This window comes from Nymphalis io, chromosome 9 (genome assembly GCF_905147045.1).
Source record: "Nymphalis io chromosome 9, ilAglIoxx1.1, whole genome shotgun sequence".
Classification (NCBI taxonomy): domain Eukaryota; kingdom Metazoa; phylum Arthropoda; class Insecta; order Lepidoptera; family Nymphalidae; genus Nymphalis; species Nymphalis io.
The window spans coordinates 5,346,755-5,361,304 of record NC_065896.1 but is presented as its reverse complement, the minus strand read 5'-3'; the positions used below and the strand labels follow the sequence as shown (position 1 = coordinate 5,361,304).

General features: G+C 34.4%; 2 protein-coding genes across 3 annotated transcripts in view; one reads left to right on the top strand and one right to left on the bottom strand.

Moving 5' to 3' along the window:
• Positions 1–581: 581 nt before the first annotated feature.
• On the bottom strand, positions 582–1,854 carry LOC126770843 (NADH dehydrogenase [ubiquinone] 1 beta subcomplex subunit 10). The gene is made up of 4 exons (XM_050490444.1): positions 1,649–1,854; positions 1,443–1,578; positions 884–1,023; positions 582–769 (listed from the first exon to the last, which is right to left on the bottom strand). The coding sequence occupies exons 1-4, from the start codon at positions 1,743–1,745 to the stop codon at positions 663–665; spliced, it is 480 nt and encodes a 159-aa protein (XP_050346401.1). The 5' UTR covers positions 1,746–1,854; the 3' UTR covers positions 582–662.
• Positions 1,855–9,738: 7,884 nt separating this feature from the next.
• The window catches only part of LOC126770803 (uncharacterized), a 73,499-nt gene continuing 68,687 nt past the window's right edge, over positions 9,739–14,550 (top strand). For both annotated transcript variants that reach the window (XR_007669489.1, XM_050490371.1), the window contains exon 1: positions 9,739–10,052. Coding sequence is in view for 1 of the 2 variants with exons in the window: in XM_050490371.1 (XP_050346328.1) it covers positions 9,879–10,052 (174 nt within the window). In the remaining variant the exon portion in view is untranslated. The remainder of the gene's footprint in view (positions 10,053–14,550) is intronic.

Sequence of the window (14,550 nt, the reverse complement as noted above, 5' to 3'; positions counted from 1 at the left end):
ACTGTTCAATTTGTAACAATCGCGAAACCTAAGAAATCATTACATAAATATTTTTCGTTTCCGGCCCGAGACACCATGACTAACACTTTAGAAGAAGAAAAGGTTGAGTATCGCTGGTATAGATGAATAATAGTAGACAGTAGGACATTATAGTAGTAGAAAATTGGTGGTAAGGCTTTGTGCAAGCCCATCTGGGGAGGTAACATCCGCTCATTACATATACTACTAACCAAACTAAAAAACCAGTCGAACAGCAATACTTAGTATTCATGTTCAGGTTTGAAGAGTGAGTGAGCCAGTGAGACAACAGGCACAGAGACAAAACATGTTAACTCACCCATCTGGAATAATATGGATTAGTCCAGTGACACAAAACAAATTAAATTCTTCAGATTTATTTTATTTCAAACTGCTATTTATTGCTCCAACTTTAATTTGATGACAAGCTATTCGACAAGACTTTGTATCATATAAATGTATTTTATAGAAAACAAGCCATGACCAAAAAAAATTGCAAATTATACACAATATAAGTAGCAATCATCGATAATAATAAAAAATATATAAATAAAGGGCAAAAATAGGATCAAATTATTTACTAAAATTTTTATTGCAAGGACATTTAATGTTATCTACTTATATATTAACATTTTTTACTGTATTCATTTTGTTTGATCAGAAAGGGGACCGTTACGTCTCTCCCAAATCATACGGTGTTTTTGTTTCATGTATGCTTTCCTGGCATCAGCATAGGCTCCAAGGTCACCATCTGTAATATTTATGTACAAAGTGAATTTTCGAGATAGCTTTAATTAAAAAGAGTTATGTTTTTTGTTAATGTAACAAAATAAATAATTTTCATGAATAAAATGAATTAACTCACATTTGATAAACCAAGCTTCTTCGGCAGCTTTGTATCTTTCCCATAAAGGCTTGCATACAGTCAAATGCTCTGGCGTTTCATACATCATGCAATCCTCATAACGCATACGCAGGATGTTCAAGATCTCGGAATCAACAGCTCTGTAAAAAAAATACTAATAATTATTTTTAATTTGCCTAGGTTCACATGAAAACTATTTTGTAGACATTTATTAGCAATATTAAAAATTAGTTAAAAATATTTTTAATAGCTTCTAGAATAAAAAAATAATACAAAATGAACTTCATTGTACACCAAAGAAAATTGTTACACAGAATATTGACAAGAGAGATAGACATCCAAGAGATAATTTGGCTATTGGCGTAAAGCTAAAACAGGAATCTAATTCATTCATTCATTTAGAAAAAAAAGGAACAAGAAAGATAACATAAAATATAAAACATGAAAATTACTATTTATACTTATGAAATTTTTACTTGGACTCGACATTTAAATTTTATATTTTAAAAAATTTGACTAGTTGGAAGATATTTCATTTAGTAAACAAGGGAAAACTAACCTATCACGTTTAAACTGCAGGTTGGCTTCGTAGTCGCAAAGCACATCATCGGTATAACATTGATCGATGGTAGGTACACGACGATACTGCCTGTGATACCACGCATACTTCTTCTGGTTTGGTTCCACGATCTTTTCTGTAGCACAACAATTATATTAGTAACTAACTTACATAACAGTTAGGAACAGCGAGTATGAGATTTTTACCTCGCATCCATGTTACCGGAGCATCTATAGTATTATATACAGCGTTTATAAAAGATCTAAATACATTATCGTCTGGAGGATGATCCCCTTGAACCATTTTGCTAAAATGTTATCGATGTCCTTACGGAATAGGACATTAATTAATGATTATTTGACAACTTGACATTTCTTCTGAATGTGACATTGACAAATATTGCTTATGACAGCTAATTCAGTCCTACCAAATTATTTATTTAAAGTTTTTGAAAGTACTGTTATTTATAATAATCATAAAAATACATACATGACCTCAAAAACATATAAAGACGTTCACAAACATTTAATCTTATAGAATTTTATTCTACCAATAATTGGTCTTTTTGTATTTTTTACCAAAATTATGTAAACTCTCTGTTATTTCATATGTAAATCTTCACTGTAAACTTCACTGTTTTTGTAAATGTTGTTTATTAGAAATAATTAAATAAAACAAAAAAAATCTATTACTAACCATTTGAGTTAATATGTTTTTTTAATATAGAATAAGTTAATCTCAAAATCTCACTATGGAAAGGTAAAATTTTCATATTTAAGAAGTGCAACTACAGCATAAGCTTACAGCACTGAACCTCTCTCACAAAATGTACTGTAAACATTTATTTAAAAAAATAGTAAATAACATTTTTGCATGTAAAATATCATTAATTGTAATCGTTGCATATTAAAATGACATATTTATTATAATTTATACTAATAAATATTTGACGTGTTATTTTATTATAGATCATTTTGTCCTTATCAACTTATAGGTAGCCGGTGGTCTTAGTATATGAAATGTTTTTTTTACATCAAATTGAAATGTTTTATTTAAATAAGTTATAATAAAACTTAAATAAAAATAAATCACGACCAAAAATTTTCCAAAAAGATAAAAAATTATATTGGGCCTTGATAAGTTGTAGTATAAATAATAACAGTAGTTATATCAAAGCGTCGGCGTGTCGGGCGACAGCTAATCATATATTTTATCTACGTTGCCTAATTAAGCTACCTGCTTACTTATGTTTAAATTTCATATCTACTTCATAATTTTAGTTGTATTCGGTTTTTTCTTTATTTATTTATGTTCCAGTTTTATAAAGATATATAATTATATAAAGACATATAATTTCGAACGGTGAATATTCGAGCCGTTCCTGTGTTTCAGTATTTTCTAGTACGTCTCTGACCTTTAACATTGACCTATCACACATAGCGTATTATTAGGCCCGTCTCCGTACCTAATAACCAGTTTCAGTAAACTAAGTTTTTCCCATAATCACGACAAATTCCAGTGATCAAAAAGGTTCACCACACCGGCTATATTTACATACAATACTCCTACTTCTCATATCATACTTTTTTTTCATCCTATTGCTGTCCACTCCTGGACGAAAGCCTTTCTCTTAAAACGCCAACCATCCCGATCTTGGGCAGTCCGCATCCATCCCGTACATGCCACCTTTGTTAAATCGTCGGTCCACCTTGCCATAGGACGTTACTACACTACGTTTGCTTAACCGTGGTCTCCACTCTAGCACGTGTCGACTCCATCGGCCATCAAGGAAGGAGAAAAGAGGCAAGGGAAGAATGTCACGGGATCGCTTGCGCGTGCTACCGTGACGCTCTGATGGCCGGTCCACCTACCCGGGCCTCTATTCTCTAGGGAGGGCTCCCAGGGTACTGTGAACCACCCTAGTCCCGGCGGCTCCTATCGTGGCGGGGGGAGAAGATGCGCATAGCGCCTCTTTCTTCTCCTCGGTCTTCTTCGGCGGAGCGAATCTACAGTGTCATTTTCTGACCGCTTCCGCTCCAGAAGACGTTCTGCGACATCACACTTTTACAGACGAAGACCATTTCCGAAGGCACCCTTCGCTTCTAAACATCGCGCTGATAATGCTTTTCATTATCAAAGGAGAGATTTCCGCCGACAACCGCCACCAGGGAATGCCTCTGGAGCCTCCACGCGGCATTTTCTGTCAGTGTGGTGCGTTGTGTCGAATGGCGCACCACACTCGTGGCCGGAAGGTGATAATTCCCGCCGTGCTATCTGTTGCAGGTACTTACCGAAGCAGCAGCGTCCGGTAAGTATCTGCGTCAATCTGAACGAGAGCGTGCCTCGTTTCCTTTTGACCTAGCAACTCAAGTAGGGACGTACCGCCTCCACTGTCGACAGGCCCGCCGTGGGGGACCATCCTCCCATCGGGTGATCAGGGCTTATTGGGCTAGAGCCCTGATCCGCCCGACCTCCACCAACCCTGAATGGTCACCGTTTTCCCTCTCCTCAGCCCGGAAGTGGTACAACTCCGCCTGGAGTTCCCAGAGCAGATCGCCGCTGTTCAAGACACCGTACGATATCCTCTGATCGCCTTCACCGCTATGAACTTCTGTGGCTTCCGCAGGAGGGCCCGGTTTTGAGCGGTGAGCGCGTCGACCCATGTCGAGGCACCGTATAGTGCCATCGACCTCACCACATCGGCGTAGAGGCGCCGGCATAGTGGTCCTGTTCCTACCTACCTCCTACCACGTTGGGTAGGAGGTTTACTGGTGGTAGGGCTTTGTGCAAGCTCGTCTGGGTAGGTACCACCCACTCATCAGATATTCTACCGCAAAACAGCAATACTTGATATTGTTGTGTTCCGGTTTGAAGGGTGAGTGAGCCAGTGTAATTACAGGCACAAGGGACATAAAATCTTAGTTCCCAAGGTTGGTGGCGCATTGGCTATAAGCGATGGTTGACATTTCTTACAATGCCAATGTCTAAGGGCGTTTGGTGACCACTTACCATCAGGTGGCCCATATGCTCGTCCACCTTCCTATTCTATAAAAAAAAAAAAAGCCTAAGCTTTGGGCCGAGTTGCACGAAGTGTGGACGGTGATACTCACCCCTCGTCTTGCAAATCTTTGGACCAAATGATGATGTTGCCTCAACTATAAAACTATTTTATTCGACGCGGAATTATATAATAAGCTCCTATGTTCATGTTATATCAATTTAAGATTAGTTTATTAGTAAAACTGCAATCTTAGTGATGTTATATTCATTAGCATTTTTTTTATATTTATATCGGATATAAAATAAAATTATTTAAAAATTATTGAGTTTCCGTCCACGCATAGAGATTTCAGTGTTGGTGAAAAACGTTCATCGTTAAAATTAAAATATACCTAATAATCTTTTTTTTTTATTTTTAGTTTAACATATACTGGTGGTAGAGCTTTGTGCAAGCTCGTCTGGGTAGGTACCACCCACTCATCAGATATTCTACCGCAAAACAGCAATACTTGATATTGTTGTGTTCCGGTTTGAAGGGTGAGTGAGCCAGTGTAATTACAGGCACAAGGGACATAAAATCTTAGTTCCCAAGGTTGGTGGCGCATTGGATATGTAAGCGATGGTTGACATTTCTTACAATGCCAATGTCTAAGAGCGTTGGTGACCACTTACCATCAGGTGGCCCATATGCTCGTCCGCCTTCCTATTCTATAAAAAAAAAATATATCTCTTAATTTATTTTAATTGACTATTTGTTTTTATTTTACCCCTCGGTTATTTTTTTTAAATGCTCACTCATGCGCTAAGCTAAAAAATACGCATATAACCGAAAAATCCCCTCCAAAACTTCTGAAAAATCTTCACGACCTATATCTCTATCCATTATAGATTAGCTGAAAAGTTAACGGTATCGGTTGACATTTTGACGATTAAAGAATTGAAGACGATTTTTAAAAACCGAACAATATGTCAAACGCTTATGTGCATTGCTTTTTTATATTCATCATTTACGTCTATGGTGTGTCATACTTATTGTTTTATATAATTTCACTACATAATGGTGTCCAATTAAAACAGCTGTGACGTGACGTACAGGAGGACATTTTAAGAGTTATATTTTTAGCATTAGTTGCAGAGCCTTAATGTTCTTAAAAATATAGACGTTGTGCAAGCCCTTCCCGTCACATTTTCTGCCGCCAAACTGCAATCAGTAGGTAATATTGGTTTGTTCTGGCGTGAACCAGTACAACTATTGTCACGAGATAAATAACATCTTAGTTTCCAAGGTTGGTGGTGCATTGATAATGTTTAATATTTTTTACAATACCAACGTCAATGTGGAAAACACTTACCATCAGACTGTCCATTTGCCAGTGTACCTAAGTACCTATTTTGAATAAAAAGACAATACTTTATGTATTTCATTTTAAATTTTAAATTATAGTTCATTTTAAATTATACATAAACCTTCGCATACGTTGAAATTGCATAAACAAAGTCTCTCAATTTTGTTTTATTTAATATTCATTCATGTCACATCTTCTTTAAATTTAGCGTCGTCTTTGCCGTATTAAGTGTTATAAATTTTTCACTTTTCACATCTCGCATTTTCCGCCTCGTCTCTGGTCTCGTTCCGGGACGGTCGTGAGCCCGAGACAGCATAAAATTAATAGCCGTTTATCTTACAAATTCCCTTCTTATGAAGTGGTTTAACTATTTAACATAGAAAAGACCATTGGGATCTGCCCCAAAGGGATATTATGCAGTGACTATTGTCAAATACAATAATTATTTGTCAAATAATATTTTGTCATTATATTATACTTATATTTCCATATATATTGAATTACATATATATATATATATTATGTTAAATGTACATATATAGGTATATATGAATACGTAAACTGATTTGTCTTGTTGATTATTTTATGGTGTATTTAAAAATTTCACTTATACTCCGTAGGTATTTAAGGTTCACTCGATATATCATCGTCGATTGTAATTTTTTTTTTTATACAATAGTAAGGTGGACGAGCATATGGGCCACCTGATGGTAAGTGGTCACCAAACGCCCTTAGACATTGGCATTGTAAGAAATGTCAACCATCGCTTATAGCCAATGCGCCACCAACCTTGGGAACTAAGATTTTATGTTCCTTGTGCCTGTATCAATACAATATCAAGTATTGCTGTTTTGCGGTAGAATATCTGATGAGTGGGTGGTATGTACCCAGACGAGCTTGCACAAAGCCCTACCACCAGTAATGATGATGATAAATGATTATTATGATTATTTTCTTATGTCAGGGTAGCATGCGCAAGCGATTCCATGGCGCTCCTCGCTAAGACGGAAAGGGTACCGCTGATTTTTTAGTGGTATTCCGATAAAATCAGATTATAGGTTAAGAAACTTAAAAAAAGAGAAAACATATTCAATTGGTTCTCTAATAATATTAAAATTATAAAGTATAACACTTAGTTTTGATTTAGATTTTCTAATTTTTGATTTTTGGATTGAATTGATAAAATCTATCATACAAAGAAATCATAAGAATATATTAATATTGAATTAAGATCGGAATTCAAATTATAATATAACATCTTAAATGAAATTTATTGGCCAAAATAAAATAAAACGAATTTCAAGAATTCAGTTTAATTTAATGCCAAATTTTTAGCTACACTTAAACTGAAAATTTAAAAATTATCTCTGCTTTACTTATAAACGTTGTTGAGCGGTTTATTAGTTAAACAGTCTTGTATCTTCTTCTTTCGAGTGACAATAAAAATGAGTGAAAGAGAGGAATCAATGTTTACCTAGCCATCAGCTAAGAAACGTTTATAAGTACTTAATATTTTTTCGAATATTTACAATATTTAATCAGTTCCTATTTTTTTCTGTCCTCAACTTTTGTTTTAGTAAAATAATAGTTGATCAAAAACTTGATAACGTTTATAACGACAGTGAACATTTAATTATAATGATAAGAAAGAATTACAACAATCGATTTCGACCACGGCGGCTAATCTCAAGAGAGATTAGCCAACTGCGCAAGACATAGTGCACAAGTGTGTGCGCAAACACAAGTGCACTCTCTATTCCCTAGCTCTCATAATCGTTATCGCTTTATTCGATGCCATATAACCTTTCCAAAAATCCAATTGAATTCGATAATTATTAATAAATTTTTGTATAAATGATAGTAAGGGTATAAAGTATGGACGCTGAATAAACAACCATCCCCTTTTTTATACAAAATTATAAAAACTTATATAAAGTTATTTGAAGCCTATTAAAAATTACACGACAAATTAAAAAAAATTATTATCCCAATACATTCACTGTGTTAACGAGTGTAGTCGGGTATTTGCAAAATCATTGTCTAAACCAGAATACAGACAAAAAAATTTTAAAATGAACCAAAATAATGACTTGCTTCTCAGCTTAAAAAACAGGTATAAAGAAATATTTATCAAGTTGGTGTTATTATATAACACACACAGAAACACACATACGCCGTAGTTAAAATTGTATTATTAATACGATATAGTGTATACACGCAAGTGCAAGAAGAAAATTAAATAGAATGTCGATTATATAAAACATAAATCAGTTTTAATATAATATGTTATGACTCGTTGGTCTGGTCCTGGGTTCAATTCCTTGGTCGGGCCAATAAAAAATTATTGGGTGTTTCTGTCAGAAAATACTCAGTTGCCGCTCGGAGTCAGGAAGTTGGAAGTGTGTACACTCCCGTGCCTCTGAAAGCACGTAAAGTCGTTGGTCCTGCGCCTGAACTCTTTCTGGTCGTGTCGGATTGCCGTCCCATCGGATTATGAGAATTAGGGAATAGAGAGGGCACTTGTGTTTGCGCGCACACTTGTGCACTATAATATCTCCTGCGTAATTTGGTTGGCTAATCTCTCTTGAGATTGGCCGCCGTGGCCGAAATCGTTCTGGAGGACATTATTGTTATTATTAATATGTTAAAACAAACATTAACCGATTTTTAATTTCATGGACTGTATATGTTAAACCGTATGCCTGATATAAAGCATCTCGGAATCCTTCTAAAATATGAAAACCTTCTTTTATAACTATGCCTATGTTAATGTGAGGTATTAGTTTTTTGTCAACAAATAAACGATAGGATACGGACACGTCAAACTCTCATCTACAATATACACCTGAACTATTAACTGAACGTAGATACATCTCAATTACAATCATAAAAATAATATGTCTATATAAAAATAATCTTAATAAATAAAAATGAATGTTCGTATGTTTTCCAACAATTTGCCTGAATAAATATGTTAGAAAATTTTGTTATTACTTCAAGTATCTGTATATTGAATAAATAACTAAAGAATCAATCCCGTCCTATAAGAACAACCACATACTTTATAATTCAAAAATAGATTGTATATTACTGCTTGTTTATTAAATAAATTCTCGAAGCGCTGCAAAGCGCTATATAATTAGCATAGACTATTTTCGTCCGGTTTTAGGAGCATGATACCGTAATTCACTGACCTACATACTCAAATCATAGTTTATTAAGGAATTAATACAACATTATTTGCAAAATATCCCCCTCATATTCTTATTTATGTATATATACATATTAATTTACCTAACTGATTACAGTTTAGTGGTAATATTTTAATCTCGCGTTGAGGTTTTAATTTGAGAAGCTTTCCCTGCTTTTTAAGCCCACCGTCAATGAAAGTCATTGAACGGGGGCGGGCGCCGCGCAGGCGCTTTATTAGTCTTTTACTTTCGGGTTGCTAGGTTAAATAAAAATGTTTTTAAAGGAAATTTTAACATTTATAGAAAACCTTCTTATGAGAAATAAACAGTAGTGATAATAGTCAATGTTGTATACCTATGAAGTACTAACAGAATACCTTTGCATAATTTTAGTTTTGGTTTTATTGGTAATGATAAGCATGCAGGCAAGCACGATTTATGGTTCAATACACATCCGTGCTATTGTATTAGCTACTTTAGTTATAGATTTACAAATAAACAAATCGATTTGGCATTTATAATCATAATTTGAAAAAAAAAAAATTTTATACGAGTGTATATTTTAATTAATGTCCTTAAGCGCATTTAACTGTGCTAAGCTATGGAAGTATTTATGTAAAAAGTACTCAAACATTTTTGTTTACATGGCTGAAAACTCAAGGAGTTTTCGATCCAGGGTATAGCAGCTTGCAACCCAGTTTGACACAGTCAAAACCGGCAAGCTGTCATTTCATTGTGCGTTAGTGTGTGGGAGCGTTGTGTTGTGTCGGAAACTGTAGGGTCCGCCGCGGCCCTAGTGACCGAGAGAGCGTTGCGCGTGTACTGTTGAGTAGCGTGTCGCCCGCGGTTTTCGGCCATTGTCGGTTCACGCTCATGAATGCGAGTGCAGTGTCGGCAAAATGCGGTGGCGGGCGCGCGCGGCGCCTTCCCGCGCCAAAGAACGCGCGAACATCAGCTTCTTCATCTTCATTATGTTCTTCGCTGTGTTTGGTGTAATTGTGTTGACTGAGTTGTTGTTACTCGAACGACCTACACCAGGCTCTACGAGATCGCGATATAATGAAGATCTCCAGGTCAGATATCAAAATCACTGTTGTTTTCATTCTTTGTTATTTTTTCAGTAAGAAAATCTTACATAATTTATAAATTATTGCTCATCAATAATTAATATCGGTAAAAGTCTTATTATAGTCTTATAGGAGGTAAGGACAAATTTTAATAATAGAAGGTAAATTGAGAACAAGCGATATAAAAATTGATAAAAGCTTTCGCCTTCAGATTCGAGATTGAAAATAATATGTGATTAATGAAATTAGATCTGTATTGATGTAATGATCAAATGTATATCATGGAAATGTTATTAGCAATTTCCGGATACATTAAAATATTCAAAAGGGATATGCGCGTATAATATTACATATTTGCATTTATAATTTTATATTTATTTGTATTCTTCCACATTAAAATTATCGTTGTAATGTACATTATTTTAATAAATATTTTACCTTCTTTAATAAATAAAAATTAAGGTTTGCATGTTTGTTCTCTAAGCGTTGCTGAACCGTACATCCAATTGTGATGAAATTTCGTGAATTATTCTGCGTACCTGTTAAGGTTCCTGGCCTACAAAACAAGAGATTGTCTTTCTATTTTTGTCGTTTAAAAATAATCGTTCAATGTATCTTATTCTACCCGTTGCGAAGCCGTGACATGTGTACTTTAAATAAAAGGCTATTACATTTTTTAAATAACCGTAAAATCGATTTTGTATACGTTATTTCACGTATTAACACCGTGTTAAACATTCGTACAAACAACATTACTGCTTGAGAAATACAGTTTACCGGTCAAATGGCAAGTGTTCGGGTCGGGTCATTGCCCTATTGTGTATCGTTTGATGACACGATATTTTGCGTATTATTATGAGAAACGTATACTATCCTAGCATTTCAATATTCGAAATGCCTATATCAATTTTATCCGTTTTTATATCTCTTAAATTGAAAATAGTAATGAACATTAGAATGAATTTGACAAAAAAATTCACGCTAAGGACTATTCTCCTTAGCGAATGTTTATTTAAACACTAATCTCACTTTCCGTCAATATTGGTTTTACATTTGAAATAACAAGACCATTGGAACAGAATATTTCAAATTTTAGATTTTTTGATCTATAAAAGTGTTTGTTTATTTTGTATACATACATAATTATGCAACATAATATTTATCAATAAATAAAATAATATATTTGACAGGTCTTCGTCAGTTTACTCAAAAAAAAAACGAATGAAGTAAAGGTAATTTATTAGGTTCTAATTTTAAACAGTAACAGCCTGTAAATGCTGCTGCTGGGCTAAGGCCTCCTCTCCCTTTTTGAGGAGAAGGTTTGGAGCTTATTCCACCACGCTGCTCCAGTGCGGGTTGGTGGAATACACATGTGGCAGAATTTCGATGAAATTAGACACATGCAGGTTTCCTCACGATGTTTTCCTTCACCGAAAAGCACGAAATGAATTATAAACAGAAATTAAGCACATGAAAATTCAGTGGTGCTTGCCCGGGTTTGAACCCACATTCATCGTTTAAGATTCTGGGCCATCTTGACTTAGGTTCTAATTGACATTATCACAATTAAGAGGAAAGTTTGTGTCCGTAGAATAAATTGCAACGAACATATTTTTTTTAAATTCACTACATACTTACTAATATTATAGTTAGATAGTAAGTTTGCTTGTTTGTTACGCTTTCACGTTTTAATTGCTCAACCGATCGTCATGACATTTTGTGTACACGTTGTCAAGGGTACAGACAAGGACATACGGTACCTTCTATAGCTAAGTGATATGTGTATCAATACATTGACAATAATCGCCTATAAATAAAGTTAGTATATAAAATTTATAACCCGTAGCGGGCTTACCGATACACTTGAATAAACCCAATGTAAACTAAGGCCTTAGTGGCCTATATGATATCATAGCTCCAAGCTGTTTTTAAAATAAATATAAATATTTAAAATAAATAAATAATAAATTCTATTTTTTAAAGTAGTTCTAGTAAAACGAAGGCCATACTTTTTTTTCCGCTTAGTCTCCACTTAGCTTGAGCCGAAACTGTTTGTTTAAATAAAGGGCTTTAAATGTTCCGCTGCTGCAAACGAATCTCCCACTCTAAAGTAGAAGGTGTTTTGATTATTCCCCAACGCTGGTCCAATGCGGTTTGCTGGATACACGTAAGCCTTTGATCATCCGACAGGTGCACAATGTTATTCTCTACCGCCGTGCGCGAGTTCTTCCGTTAAAATACAAGTGACATTATCCAGTACGTTCCCTCTACACTGAATGTATAAGGAATTATATGCAATTCTGCATTAATTCTTTTGAATCTTATTCATAACAACTGATTATATAAGTCTTAATAAATGGATCGGTTTAAAAAGTTAGAAATGTATCTTATTTACATAATGTTATCAAAATTTGATGCCAACGCATGGTTGGTATATACTTGCCTGTCACGCCGAAGGGTGTGGGTTCGATTCCCACCTAGGACAGACATTTGTGCATGAACATTCTTTTTGTCATGAGTATGGGTGTAATTATCTATATAGGTATGTATTTACAAAAGAAATATAGTGTACATAGTATATCAGTTGTCTGGTTTCCATAGCACAAGCTTTGTACAAGCTTAATTTGGGAGATGGCCGTGTGTGAAAAATGTCCCAGGATATTATTATTATTAATAATAATTAAATGTATAATAAAAAAATATATTACAATGTATATTTCTTAAATAATAACAAGTTGTGATATAGCGTGTTTCATTCTTATGCTTAAAATTAACTTATGCTCGATTGTGACAGATAATATCGTAAGGAAACCTGCATTTATGCTACGGGTAATAATCTGATGTATAAATTGGCGAATTCGCAATGGAGTAGCTTTGTTCATAAGGATTTATATTATATTTTTAAAGGTTAAGAGTAAGGACGACCGTAACAAATGTTGGTTGTTTCTTCTACAAAATTGTCTTATCGTTATATATTATTCTACTTCGTGAACACCTAGAGAATACCTCCATAGTCACATAGGAAATCCTGTGTTTTTTTATAATGTGAGTTAATTATGTTTAGCAACATTTAGACGAGCCGGTTGGCGTGGTTGGTAGATACTTGCCTTTCACGCCGAAAGTTATGGGTTCGATTCCCACCCATGACAGACATTTGTGTGCATGAACATGTCTGTTTGTCCTGAGTCTGGACGTTGTCCATACATATAAGTATGTATTTACAAAAGAAAAGCAGTATGTGTAGTATATCAGTTGTCTGGTTTCCATTGTGCTTGTGCTAGCTCTGCTTAATTTGGGATCAGATGGCCGTGTGTGAATAATGTCCCAGGATATTATATTATTATTATTTTAGAGTAGTGAGTGAGAATATTGAACAATGAGAACAAATATACGTTTATGTTATATTAATAGCTTTTTATTATTATTTCTATCTTCACATTTAAATTTAAACTTATTTTATAAAATAACCAAATTTTCATTGCAATCAGATGAATGTTACACATACAAATCGAGACGTTAATATGAATGTAAAGTGTTATACATACATCTACATGATATTTACTATATATAGACATACTATACATTTCATATACATATATCATTTAATATATTTTCCTGTTCTATTTATTTCTTCGAGAGAACCGCGTCATATCTAGTTACCGCGCGAGTTTAAAGTGAAGTAAGATCGAATAAAAGAATGGAAGATCACAATTCACAGCTCCAGACTGTTCAAGTTAATTTATATATTTATACTTGAGTTATTTAACAAGCCGAGATGGCCTAGTGGTAAGAACGCATGAATCTTAACCGATGATCGTGGGTTCAAACCCGGGCAAGCAACACTGAATTTTCATGTGCTTAATTTGTGTTTATAATTCATCTCGTGCTTAACGGTGAAGGAAAACATCGTGAGGAAACCTGCATGTGTCTAATTTCATTGAAATTTTGCCACATGTGTATTCTACCAACCCGCATTGGAGCAGCGTGGTGGAATAAGCTCCAAACCTTCTCCTCAAAACGGAGAGGAGGCCTTAGCCCAGCAGTGGGACATTAACAGGCTGTTACTGTACTATATTTATATAATTATATGTATATATAATGTATCTTAGTTCAATTTATTTATATATCAATTTAATAATTGCAATATCGTAGCTAAAATTACAAGTTACTAAAAATGCGTGAAAATATACATAAGACCTTATTACCGCAATTACATTGCCAATGTCTATGGGGGTGACCACTTAACATCAGGTGGTCCATTTGCCCGTCGTACTACCTATATCATAAAAAAAGTAAAATTGAAATAACAATCGATCTATTTTTTAAAGTAATTGCAAGGTAATATGCTCGTCCGCCTACCTATTCTATAAAAATAAAAATAAATACACAGTGATATTTGCGAGCATTTGAACCATCTTCTCATCCATATCATCCATATCTTGGCTCTTCCATGTATCTATAAGAATTTATATTTTATTAAGTGAGCTATCGCACGGATAAAGTT

What these genes read in the sequence shown, in the direction of transcription:
- LOC126770843 (XM_050490444.1), bottom strand. Translation starts at nt 1,745, where the DNA reads ATGGTTCAAGGGGATCATCCTCCAGACGATAATGTATTTAGATCTTTT. An exon ending in TCCGGTAACATGGATGCGAG is followed by an intron (nt 1,579 to 1,648) that starts GTAAAAATCTCA and finishes GTTGTGCTACAG; the next exon opens with AAAAGATCGTGGAACCAAAC. An exon ending in AGAAGCTTGGTTTATCAAAT is followed by an intron (nt 770 to 883) that starts GTGAGTTAATTC and finishes TAAATATTACAG; the next exon opens with ATGGTGACCTTGGAGCCTAT.